Below are 21,390 nucleotides of genomic sequence, written 5' to 3'. Positions count from 1 at the left end.
AAAATGTGTACATGAACAAATAATTAGTAGGTACATATTTTCAACTTTCAAAGAAAGTTAAATATGTCAAGTGGGATATTATATGAAGGGCTTTACTTGTAAATTCTAATACAGTTTATTTTTATTTTTATACATAATAGTTTTTTATTTATCACGCAAAATGTCGAAAGTATACGACTGTAGTACCTAGTACGGAACCCATGTGCACGTGTCTGACTCACTTGGCCGGTTTTTTTTAAATATTCTATCGGTAAATAAACGTCTGGTATTTTTTTTGCTGTTCGTACATGTGGGATTGGGACCGAGTGGCATCATGTAGTGAAGTGGGCAGAGCTGCGGGATTAGCGTTAATATACCTACGCAATCCCTTCTCCCAACGAGACCATCTAAACAGCTCTATAAGTATTAATAATTGGGCATTAAAAAGAGCTGTATTATTCTGTATCTAATCCTGACTCCATACTAATATTATAAATGTGAAAGTGTGTCTGTCTGTCTGTCTGCTAGCCTTTTACGGCCGATCCGTTCAACCGATTTTGATGAAATTTAGTACAGAGATAGCTTGCATCACATCATTAAATGTCGTAATTTTTCGAATCCGCGATGATGCAACTTTTAGTGGCACGGGCTCTCGAACTATCTTTTTTAGAAATTTTAAAAAAAGTATCCAAAAATTCCAATTAAACACTTGAGAAACGCTAAAACACGTATAAGTTAATAATAATAAGAGGGTAGTTGTAGCACAAAAAATTGCACGCCATCCCGCACGTGCCTTTCTATACTTATCTCGCATCACTTCGTCCCCTTACTTACTTTACTATCATGCAGATACATTGTATTTTCACCTCTATTTCACTTGCATTAAGAGCCACGAGAGCTTTGTCACCAAAAGTTGGTAATGGTTCTTATACGGTTTAAAATAAAGACTAAATTAGTCTTTATTTTAAAAATATTTATAGTTTTATTCATTGAACATTGGTATACCTAAATCTGTTTGTCATAATGTTTTAACTTGAAATGTGGTAATATTCACGCTTAATATTATCATCTAGGTAGGTGTACTCACATTTTAATGTCCTGAAAATTACCTAGTAGGTATCAATTTTTTTGTATAAGGTAGTTATCTAACAAATCAGAGAGATAAGTAACATAATTTCGACCTGGAATTTTATTTAAGACACCCATGCCTGTTTCTATTCTAATTAACTAGGGAACTCGCTCCGGATTCACTCGAGTGGAAACCATTATAATATTAATACCTACTCTGACGGTTTACTATGGCTGTTTACTTACTACACATGATATTATGATATGACACATTAAAAAATAATAATAGCGTTCAGTAGGGAATGCCGACAGTACTGAAAACTTAAATCTATGAAATAGGTAACAGTGTTTTTTTTTTTTTGGATTTTCATATTCATTGTAGTATCTAGTATCTACCTACGTACCTATACCTATTATATAATATCGAAAATTGCATTATTTGTAAATTAAAACCATTAATATTTTTTTTTTGTAAAAACTTTTGACACCTAAGTATCAGCACTTATTAGCATGTCGGTGACGCGACCTTGAAGTTTTTACCCATTCCAAAATCGCCCAACGCGCGTAAAAGAAGTTTTCACTTCAAAAATGTAATCTCGAGCGCGTTTAGTTTTAGGTACTTCAATCGCACGTAAAGATTACTTATAATTTACTAATTTTCATGAAGTAGGTATTCTTACCTACTTCACACAAATATGTTTTACTTTACTAGCTTATTATAAAACAAAGTGTAACAATAGAATTCAATAAAGCCAGTTATCCATTGTGGGCGGGGCATTCGACCGTCGACTCACGTGCTCTGCGATCGCCCTACCGTTTATTAAGCTAAGTCGGTGTAATAAACGCACTCACCGCAGTACTCAGAGTCGCTAATCGTTACTTAAGTTTGAGTTAAAACGAGACAGATTTATCGTCTCTCGTCTCTCTCTCTCGTTTTAACTAAACTTAAGTGACGACTAAGCGACTCTGAGTACGGCAGCACACGGCAGTTACACACCTATGGCCTGTTTTACAACCCCCAGATAATCTTTATCTAATGGGCAAGATGTTATGAGAGTTTTTGTATTGAAAATTTGTCAAATTTATCCGTTAGATAAAGTTTGTCCGGCGGTTGTGAAACAGGCCCTTAGGTATTATGTCCACATTGGCCGATAGTAAAATTGCGTACAATCTGCGTACATAATAAAGAATCACATTTCTTACAACTGATTTTTCCATTTTTCAATGGCCAAATTATATTAAACCGAGGAATTTTGTCGTTTTGACAATTTTGTATTAGGAATTAGTCAAAATCTCAAATTTATTTGTCAAATAAGTTTAATTGACGATTATTACTTTAATGAAGTAAGTATTTTTGAAAGTAATAATTAAATTAAAAGCTGATTTTGCAATCGTCAAAAATAGCAAATTAAAGCGCAATAAGATAAATAAGATAAAAATCGAAATGGTTTTTAAATGTGTCATTGGAACGTTATAGTCTGTTAGTAATTGTATATAGTTAAGTAATTTGTTTCGTGTACTTAGGCAGGGGTCACAAAGTTCTGAGCCAGGGGTTGCGGTCTATCAGTGGCCGTAGCCAATATGCCAAGTTTAAACCGCAAACGACTCGCGTGGAGTGACCCTTGTAACTATAATCTTATCACCTGCTACTTCTAAGTTATTATGTTAAGTTACTAATACCTGTGAGTTAGTCCACGTGAATTTCGGTTTTTGAAATTCCGTGGGGGCCGGAATAAAAATTTGCCAAATTTTGTCAAAGTTCCGTAGTTGGGCCGTGAAAAGCTAACAGACAGATAGACAAGTTTTTAGTTAACTTTTAATTTGTTCCTACGAAGTATACTTTTTATTTTTTTTAATTCCCACCTTTTTTGACAATAACTCAAACTATTTTTTGGGGTCAGCCACTTTTTACCAAAATGACAGGTCATTGTACTTAGCGACCAAACCTGATTTCAGGCAAAACTGCTCGTAATTTGTCCAAGGCCAAACCGATTTTATTTACCTAACCAAATTTATTTACCATAACAATAAAATAAAGCAAAAAAAGATTAGTAAGTAAAACATTTTTCCCCATTCGCCCCGAAGCGTCTTTTGCGTGTGACATCCAAACAAATAAACATGACGAGACAATGTAGCAATACATACTTTTCTCGTATATTTATTTGTTCATGTCATTACCCACTCAACTCTACTATAAGCTTTAAATCCAACGAATTGTGGTATTAATTTCCCTCCAACACTTCTTAGTTTTTAACCAACCTTTTCCAAAACTAATGTAATGTAAAATAATCCAAATAGTTTACAACATAAAACTCATTTTTGTGTGAAACCTGTATTATTAAACATTCAATATAATGACAAGCGAAAGTGAACTATAAAACTTAAACAATAAAGTCTAATTTCTATTACATGTGTGTTGTAGGGTAAAGTACCGTATACACGGACACTGGGCGAGCACGTGCAAGCCACGCGACGTCGTTGGTAATCTTCTTTGGAAGCTTTGTTACAATTCTCCGATAGTCCGCCCCATGAGATCGCAGTCTCAGATATGTTCTAATGATATTTTAAATCAGTGCACCAAAGACTCAGTCGAGCGTTGGCCAATAATATGAGAATATTAGATTATGGCGTTATGTGTTTTTGATATTGATGCAATATGTTATGAGCCATATCTATTTATTGGTATCTTGTATTTTGCAAAATAACCTTTTCTTTTATATCAGGGGGATTACTGTGCCCCGCACTCGTTTTTATTCAAAAGTAGACTAATCGATTTTTGGACTAAATATATAAAAGATTACATAATATATAAATATATAAATATATTGGATATAAAAGAAATTTTGCGGTTCAAAAGCTGTGCGTAGGTATTATCTTTTATTAAAACACTATACGATGGCCGCGGCTTCGCCCGTATGAATTTTGTTTTTTTTTAATCCGTGGGAACTCTGATTCTCCAAAATTAAAAGTAGCCTATACCCGTCTCCGGGATGCTATATCTGTGCTAAGCAGATGATGCCCGCGACTTCTTCGGCGTGGATTTAGGCTTTTCAAAATCCCGTGGAAACTCTTTAATTTTCCGGGATAAAAAGTAACCAAGTTATGGGAATGGGAAACAAAATTGGTTGAGCAGATGGGCTACAAAAAGCTAGCAGACAGACAGACAGACTCGCATTTCCTCAGTGACAGTGCGTAAGTCAAAACAGTCTACTTTACAGGAGAGTAATAAAACTGTATTTAAATATTCGTAAGCAACCCATGATATATTATACACCTACTTAATATGTATTTTGAAAAAGGAATTACAAATAAAGTTATTGACGAAATAAAAAACTGATTGGTCGAATGAAAGCGAGTGAACCTAGAACTATCTTCGTCGAATGGCCAATAAAAATGACTTCGCACTGTTAGGACGTCACTGACGATTTATAATATCATAGTATGGATAGCCTATCGAAGTATGGATGTGATCGAAAAATCATAACGATATTTTCGTATGTCAGTCTCCCTTCGAGTTGTAACAAACACCAAAAAAGCTTGCAACGGCGGCTGTCGCTAAAAGTGACAAGAAAATATCGCAATATAATAAAATAAAGTTGTCATCCCCAGGGTCGGGAGCGTGCTAAACGCATTAATTTGGCCTGTATTTAGTGGTCCGGAAGTGATTTGCTACGGGAACATGCGATACCATGTGACAACCCTAGCCTAATGCACTTACAATTGAAATCGAACCGTGTGATTAGAGATATTAGTCATATTTTTCAATAGCGGTCAGCTTTTGGGGTCAATTTTTTTTCGACATCGTTAGAGTAAAGGCTTAGTCATATCTTGTTTGTAGTTGCAGTTAAGCTTTGAATAAGGATTGTTAATTTGGATTTATTTAAAAAGTGATTTTAATCTTTTTCAAAATAATACTATTTAAAAATACTTCCTAACAAACTTTCAATAGTGAACAGCTTTTGCCTGCGACTTTGTTCGTGGTACGTACCAAATATGTAATTTATAGTTTATGTTACTTCTGAAAAAAGTAGCTTTCTAACGGTGAAATAATTATTAAAATCGGCTTAGTAGTTTCAGAGTTTATCGCTTACAAACAAGCAATTCTTTTCTATTTACAATATTACTTATTCAGTAGGTGTAGATAAGCAATCTCACTTTACTTCTTTTATATAAAAAAAACAATGTTCCATCTAAAGGTAAGTGCACCAGTAATGAGTAGGTACAATAGGCTACTTGACAATTTTTTTAAGTTGGTCTTAAATGGTTAATATTTGTCCTATTATATCAAAAAAATTAACACTATATTTTTTTGCGCCCTAAAAACCGTAAAACTTTAATTTAAAAAAATATTTTTCTTAGACAGGTGAAAACACTGTCGGCCATGTTTGGCCGATAGATTATCTGTGCTCTGTGTTATCAGAGCACAGATAATCTATCGGCCAAACATGGCCGACAGTGTTTTCACCTGTCTAAGAAAAATATTTTTTTAAATTAAAGTTTTACGGTTTTTAGGGCGCAAAAAAATATAGTGTTAATTTTTTTGATATAATAGGACAAATATTAACCATTTAAGACCAACTTAAAAAAATTGTCAAGTAGCCTATTAATAGTAAAATATACTCGCTAAGCTGTAAGATTTCGACTTAAAGCCAAGAATTGGTAATATTGCGGCATCATTATTCTTATATAAATCTTATGGTTTCAGTTAAATAATCACATAGCAATAAAAATCTAGCAAGCTAAAAATATACTTAAATAAACTATACTTGTAGGAAAGACTGAAACGCCTTTAGAAAATAATGATGATAATGATTAAGACGGATACAATCTTTAATGAGCAATCTGTTTACAATTTATTATCAACTGCCGTGCCGTCATACTTATTATGGTCTAACTTAATTTGAAATATCAAATAGCTGGAACTCTTTGATTTTCCGGTAGCCTGTACTCATGAAAAGTAGTCTCATATCTCTGTACTAAGCAGATGATGGCCACAACCACGTGGATTTAGGCTTTTTTAAATCCCGTGGGATCTTTGATTTCCGGGACAAGAAGTAGCATATTATGTCTTTTACAGGAACAAGCTATTTCTGTATCTTTAGTCAAAACCGGTTAAACGGATGGGACATGAAAAGCTAGCACACAAACTTTCGTATTTACCTACAGTATTAGTATGGATATGGATTGCATACCTAGTTTAAATATAACCGACCACCCACATTTACGCGCGATTTTCTCATTAAATTCAATGAAAACATGCTTAACTCCGCATCAAACTAAATGAAATTCGACGTGAGCCAACGTATCAAATTGATCTTAATATTAATATATTCAACCTCCCCAGCGTAGGTAAGCATACACACTGTATAAGTTAATATTTTACATACAGATTGAAGTATATTTACAGCAGATATCTATAGAGAGAGAGAGCCAGCGCGTGCCAGACCTTCGTTATTTTATAAAAGCTGAAAGTTTCTTTGCGTATTGTCCCCAACACTGGGAGGAACGTTTGTTTGGATCGTGGTAGCTTTGGGAGATAACAGAATAATAAAGGTGCAAAAAATCTTTCGTCAACGTATAGTCTTTTAAACTTTAAAGGTGTCTGGCAGGGGGTTGCCATGATACTGTCTGGCAATGCATGACGTAATTTCTAATGATATTCTGAAGAACTAGAAGAAGAAGAAGTTATTGACAATTAAAAATTGTACAATGGTAAGTATCTACTCATTAACCTATTGGTTAAAAAATTGAAAAATATTCGTCGTTTACGCATTGTGACGTCATTAATCGCTTTCCGTTGCAGCGTGACGTTAATAATTAATTACATATTGTGTTTTTAAAAAAAAACATGATTTTTTAAAATTATTAAATCACATCATTTTATTACTACAGTCCAAAACCTTATTAAATATCACTTGCTTTAGCTAAGAAGGAAAATACCGCGAGGAAACTTGTACAAGAGTTCTTCGTAATTTTCTCAAAAGGATGTTGTAGTCAGTCAATCTATATAGGTAGCCGGTAGGTACCTCAGTCAATCAATCAAGTTTAAATGACAATCCAAGACCCTGTTGCTTCAAACGCACTTAACTCCGAAAAGTTGGAGGTGCGTGCCCGGGATTGAACCTCGGCTCCCCGAATAGGAGAACATAGGTTTAATTAACCACTAGGCTGTCACCGCTTTCTTAATACGTCATCAGCAAATCTACATCAGTGCCCTTATTATAAATGCGAAAGTGTGTTTGTTTGTTGGTTTGTCCTTCAATCACATCGCAACGGTGCAACGGATTGACATGCTTTTTGCATGGGTATAGATAAAGACCTGGAGAGTGACATAGGCTACTTTTATCCCGGAAAATCAAAGAGTTCCCACGGGATTTTTAAGAAACATAATTCCACCAACTAGTAGTGCATAAATCAAGATAAAATTAGATTAAAAAAATTGTATCGTTGAATGACTGTAGCACCTATACTATAAATAATTTATGCACGACTTAATAAATTCACGGAGCATCTAAAATATAAGCACTAGGTACATTAAATATTTAATATTTACCTTTACTTTCGTATCTGTCTAGTGTCTACCTACACATACAAAATATACCCTTAACGGTTTCCTCCCTGATAACTTAAAGACTTTATCCCCTGTACTGGAATTTTTATAACAAAAGCCTTCATATTTTCTTTATTCATGCCGTGTCAAAATCGCTCCCTCTCAGACGCGGAAAAAAGAGATAGCCAACTCTTTCGCGCTCATTAAAAAACCATATCTCCATCCCTTTTTTCGGTACACCGAATATAACGGTTATGTTTTTCCCGATCTTGGAGGTATTTAAGGCTCTTCAGCAAATCGTCAGTAACAGGGTGATGGCGCAGATTCTTTAATTAATTTATGTTAAGCACCGGCGAAATTTTTTGTAAAGGATGTTTAAGTATTCTCCTGTCGTTAAAATAACGTTATCACTGTTATTTTCGTATTCATAGCTTTTTAGCAGTATTTCCCGCTCCGTTACACATTACGGTAAAGAGTTGAGCTATAAAAACGGTAGGTGCTCATTTTTGGGTAGGCTAGGTAGTACACATAAAATATAGAACCCTGCTGAAATATACTACTGAATACGAGTAGATTGCTTTACATAGGATATGCAGAGAATAAGTATTGGCATACCTACTAAGTACATACTTTGAACACAATGGTACACAATTATAGGGAATTTTCTTATAAGTAGGTACAAGTATTATTCATAGACACGCGCTTTAAAAGTATTTTGATTACATAGTGTCACATTTTTGGTTTTCTACGATTTAATTTGTGTCTCTCAATTATGAAAGTATACTCTATCCACGGAGATAAGTTAATAGATACCTATAGGCCTCTCTCTGTTACGTAATCCCATACAAATGACAAAGACAAAAGTCAGTGGGCGTTTACCATTTTGAGTGATCAACCAACCACGAGCCTGTTTTCTTTACTAACTTATTTCTCCGTGGATTGAGTAGGTACCTACCTATTTTACAAACAAAAATATTTTAAAATAGAATTTCAAAATTTTATGTTTCGAATCTATTTCGAAGCACCCTTTATAATCGATACGACTCGACGTCTAAAGGATGTCCCAGTAGGGAGCGGCCCCGTATTCAAAAAAGGAAAAGATGAAGAAAAAAGTTATAACGTCATATTGTTTTGCCACGGAGGGAGGGGGCGGAAAGGGGACTCTGTATAGTGCCGGGCACAGTGCCGGGGAAGATAAGGCGTAGCATCCTGTATAATCGAACTATAGCTACCGGTATACGAGACCATTGTATTTTTAGGTGCCCTTTCGTTTTTAGTGCTTAAGAAAGCCGTTGCTTCAAAATGATGAGTTTTGAACTAAGACTTTTACGCAAAACATTTAAACAGAATATGAAGCTGGACGTATTGAAATTTTACCTCCAATCTTAGCTTAGGTAGGTATAAATACACAACAGGTCAAAATGGCAATCGGGGAGGAAACGCCCCGCATACCCGAATAGCCCCCGCGGATGACGTGCGGGTGCTCAGATCACGTAATATTTTTTGGGGCGCTATTTTTTCTACTCTCGTACGTTTTGTATTTCACTTCTGTCTCATTCTTATATGATCAGTCTAAGTCATAGTTGCCGCAAAAATACAACAGTTAAAAACGTTCAACTTCTACAGGGGTAATTATAACGCAAGCAAAAACTTAGCACTATTATTATACTACCATTTGCCTTATACTTACTGCATTTTTCAAACCAGCAACGTATAGCGTGCAAAACTCGGGGTCAATACCCCTCCTGCGATGCAGCATTGACCCCGCGCACCTATCAGCGAAACGTTCGTTGACCTCTAGCGTCAATCAGATGTTTTATTTACACATTGCAAACTTTTACAACATACAATTTTTTTTACGTTTTCGTGGTACTTATCCTATCAGTAATATTCAGTAAACATCGGTACTATCACCTGTCTTCATTTTTGCTAGCATTCTAATTATTACATCCTGATTCCTGTATGTAGATAAATACATTTGAATTGATAGATATTTATGGTACTCACGCTAGGTATATTATCCGATGTACAGACTCCTTCACTAAGCAGGCGATCCCGGATCTCCCAGGCGAAGATCGAAGGGCATTCGCGCTTGTACTGCGCGATCTTGCTGACCACCTCCGCGGTGGCTACGCGGGGCTTTGAGCCGCCGATGGCGCGAGGTCGGATCGACCCCGTTTCGTAGTACCTGGGTTAAAAATAAAATTATATATTTTTAAATTAAGATTTTCGAAGGCGACATGGTTCAGGTTTAAGAAAAAGAAAAAAAATGAAACATTCAGTTATAATTGATATTTTCTTATACTAAAAATCACACATAGACTTTGATTTTTTTCAGGGTTCCGTGCCTGAAAGGTGCCAACATTCCCCTTTCCCCTCCAATTAAGCGTGAAGCTTGTGCTAGGAGTAGGTACGACAATAGTGTAACGGATGGGCTTTGAACCGGCGATCTTTCAGATTTCAGTCCGCACCTTTAACCGTTGAGCTATTGAGGCTCTTTAAAAACACCAAATTTTTAAAAGAACCTGTGTAGGCGGCCGAAAGTTATGTATATCGGCCTTTAGAATGTCATTTCGGCTTTGTAGAGCGTTGTCTCTGTCACTCATACCTATGACCATATGACGTTTTGTCGGGCTCAAGGACAGGGACAACGCTCTACAAATCTGCTATCTCCTTCTAAAGGTCAATGTACATTACTTTCGGTCGCGTACTGTACCTATTTATTTGAAAAATTGCTCTGTTTTTCATCTTTTTTGTTTAATTATAAAACACCGAACCCTAATCGCGTACAAACTGTCACTGCATGGTGATACCATCGGCCTGGTGGTGTAGAGTTACCCGTGGCATGCCGGTATCAGGTTCACTTCAGTACTTTTATTCGCCGTGCCGGCCAGCTGTCGGTCATTTTAAACTACTTTTACCTAATGAGTTAGAAATTGTATCTTACACCCGCCCGCTGCTATTCAAGTGTCGAACTCTATTAGGTTCGATATTTAAAAATTTCAGCAATACGTAACTATGTACCTACCTATTTGATAACTACCTAAGAAATTTTAGCGTTTAATCTATCGTGAGTGATTTCCATTATACACATCTCACATCCGGTTTTACTTACATATTTAGTCGAACGTTAGCCCGACTAGTGTCGAATCCATCCGGGGTTCTCCGCGGTTGAGACCGCGACGCGTGCGCGAACTGACTCCCTTTGAAAAAGGACCCCAGATGGGTTCGAAACTAGTCGGGCTAACGTTCAACTAAACACGCGTGAGTAAAGCCGGGTGAGAGATACCTAAGAAATAATATCATCATCATCATCTTCAAACGATAGACGTCCACTGTTGGACATAGCATAGGTCTCTTGTAAGGACTTCCACACGCCATGGTCTTCTGGTCCCTGCGACTCGTCTGACGTCGTCGTCCGTCGACCTATGGGGGTACGTTTCGTCACATGTTTTGTTCACATTCCTCCCAATGTTTACTTCGAGAACATTTCTTTCATACTTTCACCTTTACAGGAAGAATATTCCAAACCGTAACTAACGGCAATTGCATGTTTGATAACCTCCCTGGCGCATTGGTGCGCGCTGTGGTCTTATATGTGGACCTCCCGGGTTCGATTTCCAGCAGGGGAAATTTGGGAATATAATTTCTAAATTGTCTCTGATCTGGTCTGGTGGATGGCTTTGGCCGTGGCTAGTTACCAACCTACCAGTAAAGGCCATGCCACTAAGCGATTTAGCGTTCTGCTACGATGCCGCGAAGAAACCGATCAGTAGGATGGGTTTAATGAAACTTCCATACGCCTTCCAAGTTAGAGTGCTTCTATATAATACTGCATCATCATTTATGTGGGATAGGTTGTATGGCCGCAGTGTATGGCTAACTTGTTTTTTTTTTCTCTATGAGGAGGAAAAATCCCTAATAGACTTCTGTCTATCGACAGGGTGTGTCCGACTCGCACGGACTAAAAAGACCTCCCCCTCTGCGAGATCAGCACGGAACCGTGTAACATTACTTCGTGCTGACCCTCTGGTTGCTCTCTCTGCTTTTTTTCTTGTTTTTCTCTATCTTCCCTTCTCATCATTATGGCTCTCAGCATCTGACCGTATCTGTGCCACTCATTCTCGCTTGACACTATATGGGCTACCAGATTTTGGGCGTTGACACTGTCACTGGCTAAGTAACTTGTATCGGTTTAAAAAATGTAGAAATCCTCGTGTCACGCTTTTACCACCCTTTTCATGGCTCACTCAATTCCAATAGCATTAGCTAACCCAAAACCACAGTTGTCATAATACATAGTCAACCCTGGTCTAATGTTACGCCCAAACATTCCAAAAATGCCGTTGGAAACCTATACTCTACCTAACTGGCTGTGACCACAGACATGTACTGTAACCACACCTAGATATCCAAGTATCCAACCCTGAAAAAGTAACGATAAGTATCAGATAAGATGTTATGTGGTCAACGAAATGTGGGCTTTTTTAAATTGGTGGTATTATACAGCCAAGGTGATTGCGAAGGTTAGTAAGGATAACTTGGAATATGTAACATGATATGGCTATTTCACGAGCATTGGATGCCAATAGATTTTTGTTATATACTTAGATTTGCGGTTAGATAGCCAGCAAAATGTGTTCATGGCTACAATACTCAAGAGCTATCTCTAACCGATTTCAAAATATTTGCAAGCGGCGCAATTAGGTATCCCTCTCTTATCAAGAGTAACATTTTGGTTCCGTATGCCGTGGAGACCCTGGGACCATGGAGTCATAGTGCAAAAATTTTTTACGAGACATTTTACCGCGATTAGTAGGCTAATCTGGTGACAGAAGGGCTGGCTCATTTTTTGCGCGACGGATCAGCCTGGCTGTCCACCGCGGATATGGAGCCATTATTTTTGCCACCAATTAATCAAGAGTGGATGCCTGTAATACCTAGTTCAATACATCTTAAGGAAGCTTGATAACGTTATCAAGTGACCTGCCTTATATCTTAGATCTGCAGTCGTTGAAGACTACAGGATCCTGCTTATACTTACTTAACTCTACGGTCTTCAGCCTCATGGAGAAAACGGACTGCTTTGAACACCATACACATTCAAATGTTAAAGAAACCATTGTAAGTTTAATAACTGACCTGCCTAAAATCTTGGATCTGCAGCCATTAAAGACCTATAGGATCCTGCTTATGCTTACTTAAGTCTACGATCTTCGGCTTCATGGAGGAAGCAGGCTGCTTTGAACACCATACACAATCAAAGAAACCATTATAAGTTTAATAACTGACCTGCCTAGTATCTTGGACACGCAGCCGTTGGAGACCTGCAGGATCCTGCTTATACTAACTTATACTTCTACGATCTTCGGCCTAATGGAGGAAGCAGGCTGCTTTGAACACCATACACATTCAAAGAAACCATTATAAGTTTAATAACTGACCTGCCTAGTATCTTGGACACGCAGCCGTTGGAGACCTGCAGGATCCTGCTGATGTCACACGGCCTCGCTCCCGAGTGCGCCAACTCCACGATCTTCTGCCTGGTGGAGTCTGGCAGCGGTCTGCCTCCTACAAACACCCCGCCGAGCTGGTTAACACCGCTGTGACCTGTTCACCACAAGCCTGCTTACTCCAATTAATCACGTTTAAAGTTTTACGAACAGACCCCATAGGGGTCGTCGGAAAAGAATACCAGGATCTCGCGCGCTTATTGATTGCCTAATACGTATAACGAAACTTTTATGTTCACGGCAAAAATTGTTGTGGACTATTAAGTATAATGCTCCAATAATATAATGCTTGGAGGCTACAAGCAGATCATGTTTTACGTGTAAGTTACTAGTATTTATAGACCAATCTCTAATTGCCTTGCCAATGCTTGATTTTTGGCGTCCCGTACCCAAAGTGTAAAACGGTACCCTATTACTAAGATTCCGCTGTCCGTCAGTCTGTCGGTCCATCTGCCTGTCCACCTGTTACCCGGCTGTATCTCATGAACCGTGATAGTTAGACACAGTTGAAATACACAGATGATGTATTTCTGTTGCCGCTATAACAACAAATTCTAAAAAACAGAATAAAGTAAATATCTAAGGGGGCTCCCAATCCCATACAACAAACGTGATTTTTTTTGCTCTTTTATATAGATAATGTTACGGAACTCTTTGCGCGCGAGTCCGACTCACACTTGGCCGGTATTTTCAAGAGCGGTGATAGCCTTATTTTTAAGACATCAGTCTCATTCAGAGACGACGCCCTTACTCAGTAGTGGATCGGCGATATTTTAGTTCTATTGGCCGAGCCTTGGCAGCATTAAGCCGTAAGCAAGCCGAATTAAAAGAGATCACGTCTTCATCCCTAGTCCCTACTGTTAATCATGCTTTGACTTAGTGAATTTTATTTAGGTAATCCTAAAAAGTCTAAGTCATTCCTGGCATTATTTCAGTTATGTAATGTAAACGCTTCACGCTTGTGGCAAACAGCAAACACCGAGCATCGGTAAACATCACAGGTAGCTATAGCCTGCCAATCGGAACGCTACAAAGCTTTGGCAAGCATACCCAAACACCCCTCCACACGCTTGCTGTTTGCTGTTTGCCACAAGCGTGGACGCGTCCTTAATAAGGCGAGATCCTGGTATTCTTTTTCGACGACCCCGTAAGATGGGTGAAACGCCACAGGGGTTTAGAGGAATGCTTCGAACAAGACTTGTGGTACAGGTTTCGAATATCAAAACGGAATACGGATTAAACGCAAGTAAACGGGAAAGTATTGTACTTTTCTGGAGATGGTAAGTATACCTACTTATTAATCGCTCACTATAACTTCACGCCTAGCTTTATGTTGGCACCATTTATAATGAGTTAAATATGCAAAAAATAATTTTCTTAACGATAGATTTTGATGCAAAATGGAGGTACCTGGCTCGGTAAATATAGTAAAATCGCAAAAGGAAAACACTTGTCGATAGGTTCATCATGTGAAAATGAAAAACAAAAGTTTTCTTCAGCGCTTTACTTTTTCAAGGGAAGATAAATCTTTGTTATAGGTTTTAGTATTAATTATTTAAATAATTAATAAGGTAGGTACATTAATTATACCAACGTTTTACAGTACAAATATTATAACCGATGTTAATTAAGGGTAAATAATTTTTGAAATTCAAAATAAAAACTGAAAACCTAGTAGGTATATAACAGCAACGATATGAAAATTGTTTTTGCCTTGAAAACGCACAATACAAACGTGGGATGAGATATCCATATCTATATCTGTACAGGTATATAAATGAAGAAGCTAACTGACTGACAGACTGACTGACTGATCTATCAAGGCACAGCTCAAACTACTGGACGAATCTGGCTGAAATTTGGCATGCATATAGCTATTATGACATCCGCTAAGAAAAGATTTTTGAAAATTCAATCCCTAAGGGGGTACACCAGGGATTGAATTTTCAAAAATCATTTCACCAGTTTGAAATTTGTGTTGTCCGCGTGAACGAAGTCGCGGGAATAAGCTAGTTAACATTATAATTGCAAAGGTGTGTCTGTTTGTTACGTTTTCAAGGCTCAATTATTACAGCGATCTTCATGAAAGGCATAAAGATAGCTTGAATCCTGGAGATGGGCATAGAATACTTTTGTCTCGGAAAATCAAGAGGTAAAAATTAATAAGCCGTTAATAACTGTATGAACTAGATACATAGATACATACAACCTAGATAGGTAACAATAAAAACGCAACACATGACTGTAGGTATACAAAACCTAGATATGAATAAGAATGCAAAATCGAAGATATATAATACCTAGAAAGGTAGTAAGAATGGTGGGCACCATTACCTTTACCTTTGTGCGCCAGGTCGTCCATGCGGTCCAGCATCGCGTCCGGCGGCCACGGGCTGATGGGCGCCAGCTGCTGCGCCGGCAGCATCGTGTACACCCCGTAATCTTCTATGGTGGCGCCCTACAACAACGCACCACTTAGCTACTGAGTACTGACACTGAACTGCGTAGGTAGTATGTAGAGATTGATAGCTTCTAACGGAATCTACTCTAATCTCGCTACGTATAAAGCCAGGCAAACCTGGCTTATTAATATGCCAAATAATGGCACTAGCACTAACTGTGGCCACTGGACGCGACGTTCAACTTCATGAACCTATAGTGGACACAGGTAAAGGTAAAAATGGTGGGCGCCATTACGTTTACCTTTGTGCGCCAGGTCATTCATGGGATCCAGCATCGCGTCCAGCGGCCACGCACGGGCTGACGGGCGCCAGCTATAAGTACTTACCCGTATTCTTGGTTACTAATGGTGGCGCCCTACAACAACGCAACCAATTAACTTCTGACATTGAACTACGCAGAGTACAGATTGCGTAGAGACATGTGTTGAGATCTTTGACTTCTAACGGAATCTCCTAAAGGTCGTAGCTCACTAGAGCCACCCGGCTCCCGACCTGCACTGCATCGCCTCGTGCGGTTAGTATTCTTTATTTATGTATGAACTTCTAAGGACCAACATCTCTGTATATCTAACTAGATGATGCCCGCGACTTCGTCCGCGTTGATTTAGGTTTTTTGAAAATCCAGTAGGCACTCTTTGATTTTGTTGAAAAAGTTGCCTATATCAATTTCCGAGATGCAAGCTATCTGTACAAAATTTCATATAAATCGGTTAAACAGCCTTTAAGAATTTCGTGGGAACTCTTAGATTTTCCGGGATAAAAAGTAGTCCGTCCTCGGGGTGTAAACTAACTCTGTACCAAATTTCATCAGAATCGGTTAAGCTGTGGGCCCTCGAAAAGCTAGCAGACAGGCAGACAGACAGGCACACTTTCGCATTTATAATATTAGTACCTATGGATTTTAGAAGGGTAAGTATTGGCCATACCCATTTCAACAAATTACGGCACCACGCTGGCCAGGTACGGATTGGTAGACTTCACACACCTTTGAGAATTATGGAGAACTCTCAGGCGTGCAGGTTTCCTCACGATGGTTCCTTCACCGTTAAAGCAAATGACATTTAATTACTTAAAACGCACATAATTCCGAAAAATTATAATTTTGAACCCCCGACCTCCGATTAGAAGACGGACGTCCTAACCACTAGGCTATCAAAGCTTTTCGTAATCGTAGTAGGTAGGCAAAATGAAAGCTTTTTATTGAAGTTGAAAACGGAAAGCGTTTGTGGACATGAAGTTCTCGGTAATCACTGAACCGCCCGCCCTATGGATCTGCCCTATATTAAGTATTTGGGTTCACTGGATTTACAATTGACACAGTTGCTATTATAAATCTCTAGCTTTTTACTTTTTAGGGATCCGTAAGCCCTAAACGTAGCTCTTATAGGATTACTAAATGATGCCCGCTACTTCGTCCGCGTGGATTAAGGTTTTTTTTTTTAAACCCGTGGGAACTCTTTAATTTTCCGGGATACAAAGTAGTATATAGAATATCCCCGGGATGTAAGCTAACTCTACCAAATTTCACCGAAATCGCTTAAACTGTTGGGCCCTGAAAAGCTAGCAGACAGACAGACACTTTCACATTTATAATAGCTATTAGTATGGATATTGTGTGTTTGTCTGTCTGTCTGTCACAGTTAATTTGCTCCGAATCTACTGGACTGATTAGTTGAGATTTGGTACACACACGAGTTTCTGTGACCGAAATACGGTGTACTTAGCGTGTAAGAATGAAATTTGAATAGGTATGGTGGCCACTTTTTGGGGGAGAAAATGAAAAAATTTTAAAAAGTTTTGCAAACTGTACCAATTGATATATTAATTAATACATGAAAAGGCTGGTTTTGAAAGTCAGATTTTTTTTCTATAATACTAGCTGTTGCCCGCGACTTCGTCCGCGTGGAATTAGGTTTTTAAAAATCCCGTGGGAACTCTGTGATTTTCCGGGATAAAAAGTCTCAGACATGTAGGTTCCATCATGAAGTTTTCTTTCAAGTTGAAGCAAGTGATATTATAGGTACCTATCTTAAAACGTAAATAACTTCGAAAAGTTGGAAGTGCGTAGCCGAGATTGAAACTTGGGCCCCCGAATAGGGTCGACGACTCAACCACTAAGCTATCACCATCCAATCATTTATCACGACTGCAAATACCTATTACCTACGCAATTGTTTATATTAAATCCCAGAGAAGCGTTCAAGCGTAAAATCGGTAATACCATTTCAATTTACAATTTAGAAACATGCATGCAACATGCGCTGAAAATAGAAAATGATTTTTTGTAATCATATTTTGGAATTATTTTTAATTTTACAAATATTTTTCGTACAGTCGAAAGAAAGTTCAATGGTGCCCGAAGAAATAGTTCCGGACTTATATTCCAAATACAAGGAAGCAGTTTTAGATGGTATTTACTACTTATATATTTTTATTTGTAAACCAAGTAAGTACTTAGATGATTTGCGACTTCGTCCGCGTGGATTTAGGGTTTTAAAAATCCTGTAGGAACTTTTTAATTTTCCAGGATAAAAGTAGCCTATGTTACCGGGTTGTTAGCTAACTCTGTCCCAAATTTCATCAAAATCGGTTAAACTGTTGGGCCGTGAAAAACTAGCAGACAGACAGACAGACACACTTTCGCATTTATAATTATGGATTACTATGGATAGAAGTATGGAAAGTAGTAAATTTGCGGTTTACAATATAGATTATAACAACAACATTCTATTAAGTAGTTACCTAAGTACATCCCCATTCTAGGTTTGGTTTAAAAAATACCTACGTAAGTATTTATTTATTAAGAGATTTTATATTTTAGTCGCTATTAGATATCTATATCTAAGTAGGTACGTCCGGGATTTTTACAAAGCTCGTATGAAGCCATTGATTTGCCGGGATAAATTAAGTACCTAACTAATATCCGTCTCCAGGATATTAGGACTATCTACCTTGAAATAAGTTGAAAAGTTACCTAGTTGAGGCATAGAGAAGTAATAAAAAGTAAGTAGATAAGCTTGCAGATTTAAAATTGTAGGCCTAGGCGGTACCCTACTATCTCCTATCTACTGCTCAATATAATCAATCTGATTTTTTTTTATAAACTTAGTTTAAAGTAGGATTTTGCTAATTTGAACCAAACGAGAATCAATCTTACAGAAAAATCGCGACGCCTGTTCAGAAGGAATAAACAATATGAAATACATGTTCAAAAACTCAAAGAAGTCAATGGATTAAAAAAACATAACCTAATGATAAAGGAAAATCTACGAACTAGTGACAATAATAATAACAATAACCCTTTCATTTATATTAATAATCCCGTTGAATCAAAAATACCGAAATCCTTCCTAACTCTAGAAGAATTCAAAGAAGTGTTGACTAACCGAGTACAATCACAAAGAAATGAATTGACGACTAAAAATGCATTAAATATATCTGGCATAACAAAAATAACTACCAGTCGAATAAAAAATAAACATGATCTAGTTAAAAGTCAATCAAAAAGTATCTCCAGTAAACTTGGGAAAATCACAAAATTGAACTCAAAGAAACTAAAACAAACTAATACAACTATAGTCGAAAACATTAGTTTTAAATATAAGACAGATGTTACAAGCGAAAAACTTACTAAACTTTCAAAATTTTTAACTAACAACCCAATAATAAACATCAATTCAACTATTAAAAAAATGGACAACACAAATGTAGTGGTCAATGTAACAAAAGAAACTACTACTAAAAAAATAGAAAGTACGATAACATTGATGGCAGCTAACAAATTAATATCAACAACTAAAAATGTAACCAGGAATATAAATTTAGAACAAGAAGAACGTAAACACGACTCTTTTAATAAAACACAAGCTACTACAATATCATATGATGATATAACTTCAATTAATGCAGAGTTATTTATAACAACTAAAAATGCAACCAAAAATATAAATTTAGAACCAGAAGAACCTAAACACGACTATTTTAATAAAACACAAGCTACTACAAAGTCATATGATGATATAACTTCAATTAATACAGAGTTATTTATAAGTGACACGAAAGAACTATCGAACAATACTTCTACAACAATACTTGACACAAAAACTAAAGAAGAGTTCACCACTCAAGAATTGATAAATGTTAGCCCTGAAATAAGTTCTAACGACAATGAAACAATGACTACTAGAGACACTACAACAAATGTAGTTACTGAAAAGACTACACTAACTGAAATTGAAGTCAGTACAATGCGAGCTACGAGAAAAACTGCGAAGCCGAAAAGAACGACGACAAAGAAAGTTTCTTTTCAAGCTCCCAGAAAGAGGAGTACTTTAAGCGTAAGTATTCTTGTAACAGCTACTGTTTTTCGATGAAAAGTTTTTTCCAGTTTCTTCACCGGAATCTCATCTGATGAAGGTCTTCGATGCCGTCGAAGCGAGCTAATCTAGAAGGTGTATGGTAATTTTTTTAACCCCATAACCCTTAATCGGCTTCGACGACATCAGAATGCATAATCTACGGAAACTTGAGGTTTTTATAGGATTTCAGAATGACAGTCGTTCTGCGACAGTTGGTTTGAATAGGATGCCACAGTAAAAAAAAGGAACCCTTATAAGTAGTTGATAATAAAATTAATCAATTTTTACCTTTTGTTTTCAGAGACCACTAGTTTTCATGGGAAGTCGGTAATTAAAACATGAATAAATTAAGTAGGTATACCTACCTAACTATACCTACCTACCAACTTTAAGGTTTTTCAATGTGTTTCCAACAAGTTTCCCTTACCTTATTTTGCTTAGTAAACTAAGAATCCAAGTTATTGCAAAAGCAATAACTACAACAACCTTCAACTGGCAACTTTAACCATCACTGTAACAAAATTAACTAAAAAGTTCACTTTTAGGCTGAACAAGCTTAAGCCTTCGCGTAAATTTAAAAAAAAAAATAAGTTCCCGCCAAACGAAATGTCAAATTGTCAAACGCGCGAACATTGTGCTTGTGCTTCAGAATAAAGGCGCCACTTCACTGATTACAAAACACAATCTCACGTGGAACTGTGTCTGTACTGGCCGCTTATACCTTTATAGTTATAAAAGGGCTGTTTCTGAGACAGCTTTATTTACGAGACCGATACGAGAAAGAGACGGCGTACACCTAGTGTCAACTCCCATTGTAAGCCGCTTACCGTACTTAGGACTGCTCATTTGCGGGAGAGAGATACCTAGCTTTTTATCCGTGCTTCTGTTTTAATTTGCGCCCCGCCCCCTCCTCTTTTATCCCCGTGGTGGGGGGAAGTTGGACAGTTTTAAATTATCTATTGTAATAAAATTATTTCGCGAAATAAGGAGTTGGTTTTGGTAATGACGCGTTTCATTTGTGTCGATGTTTTAAAAGTGTCGAGATATTATTATTGTCTTAACAGAGTCAACACGGTGTTTTATATAAATTTTCGTAAGAATCTTCGATTCTATATTACACTACACGAGATGAGACGACTTATGACAGAAAAACTTAGGTATTAATTCTAATGTTTCTTGCTTATTAAACCCCCTATTTAAGAGAAAATGTTTTTTGAATGTCGTCCACGGCTTAGACTGCAATAACCTAGGTAGGTACCTACCTACTAACAAATCTCATTTTTTTACCACTTTTAGTAGGTAGCTATGTTAATTATTAAGCTTAATTTTTATCAGCTATAGGTACCTACCTAGAATAGTTAGATTTAAAATTAAGTAGGTAGGTATGTTATATTATGTGATATATATCTACCTAGGTACATATTAAAAAATACATTTAATTTTTTCCCTAAAGAAAAGTT

At 37.2% G+C, this 21,390-nt stretch overlaps 1 protein-coding gene and 1 long non-coding RNA gene across 4 annotated transcripts in view; one reads left to right on the top strand and one right to left on the bottom strand.

Moving 5' to 3' along the window:
* The window catches only part of LOC117993029 (paired box protein Pax-6-like), a 63,524-nt gene extending 42,534 nt beyond the window's left edge, over positions 1-20,990 (bottom strand). Inside the window, exons 1-4 of one of the 3 annotated variants that reach the window (XM_069506241.1) lie at positions 20,358-20,990; positions 15,445-15,568; positions 13,042-13,168; positions 9,605-9,785 (exon numbers count right to left, since the gene is read on the bottom strand). In XM_069506241.1, the coding sequence (XP_069362342.1) occupies positions 9,605-9,785; positions 13,042-13,168; positions 15,445-15,535 (399 nt within the window). In that variant the 5' untranslated portion in view covers positions 15,536-15,568; positions 20,358-20,990. Of the gene's footprint in view, positions 1-9,604; positions 9,786-13,041; positions 13,208-15,444; positions 15,569-20,357 lie in introns of all 3 variants that reach the window. The other 2 variants (XM_034980780.2, XM_069506242.1) reach the window with 2 other exon arrangements.
* Positions 19,681-20,281, top strand: LOC117993035 (uncharacterized). Its single transcript, XR_004675131.2, has 2 exons — positions 19,681-19,909; positions 20,232-20,281. It is a non-coding gene; the product is annotated as an uncharacterized lncRNA (long non-coding RNA).
* Positions 20,991-21,390: the final 400 nt, after the last annotated feature.

The sequence above is a fragment of the Maniola hyperantus genome, chromosome 22 (genome assembly GCF_902806685.2).
Source record: "Maniola hyperantus chromosome 22, iAphHyp1.2, whole genome shotgun sequence".
NCBI lineage: Eukaryota > Metazoa > Arthropoda > Insecta > Lepidoptera > Nymphalidae > Maniola > Maniola hyperantus.
The sequence above is the reverse complement of the archived record's forward strand: the minus strand, read 5'-3'. Positions and strand labels throughout refer to the sequence as shown.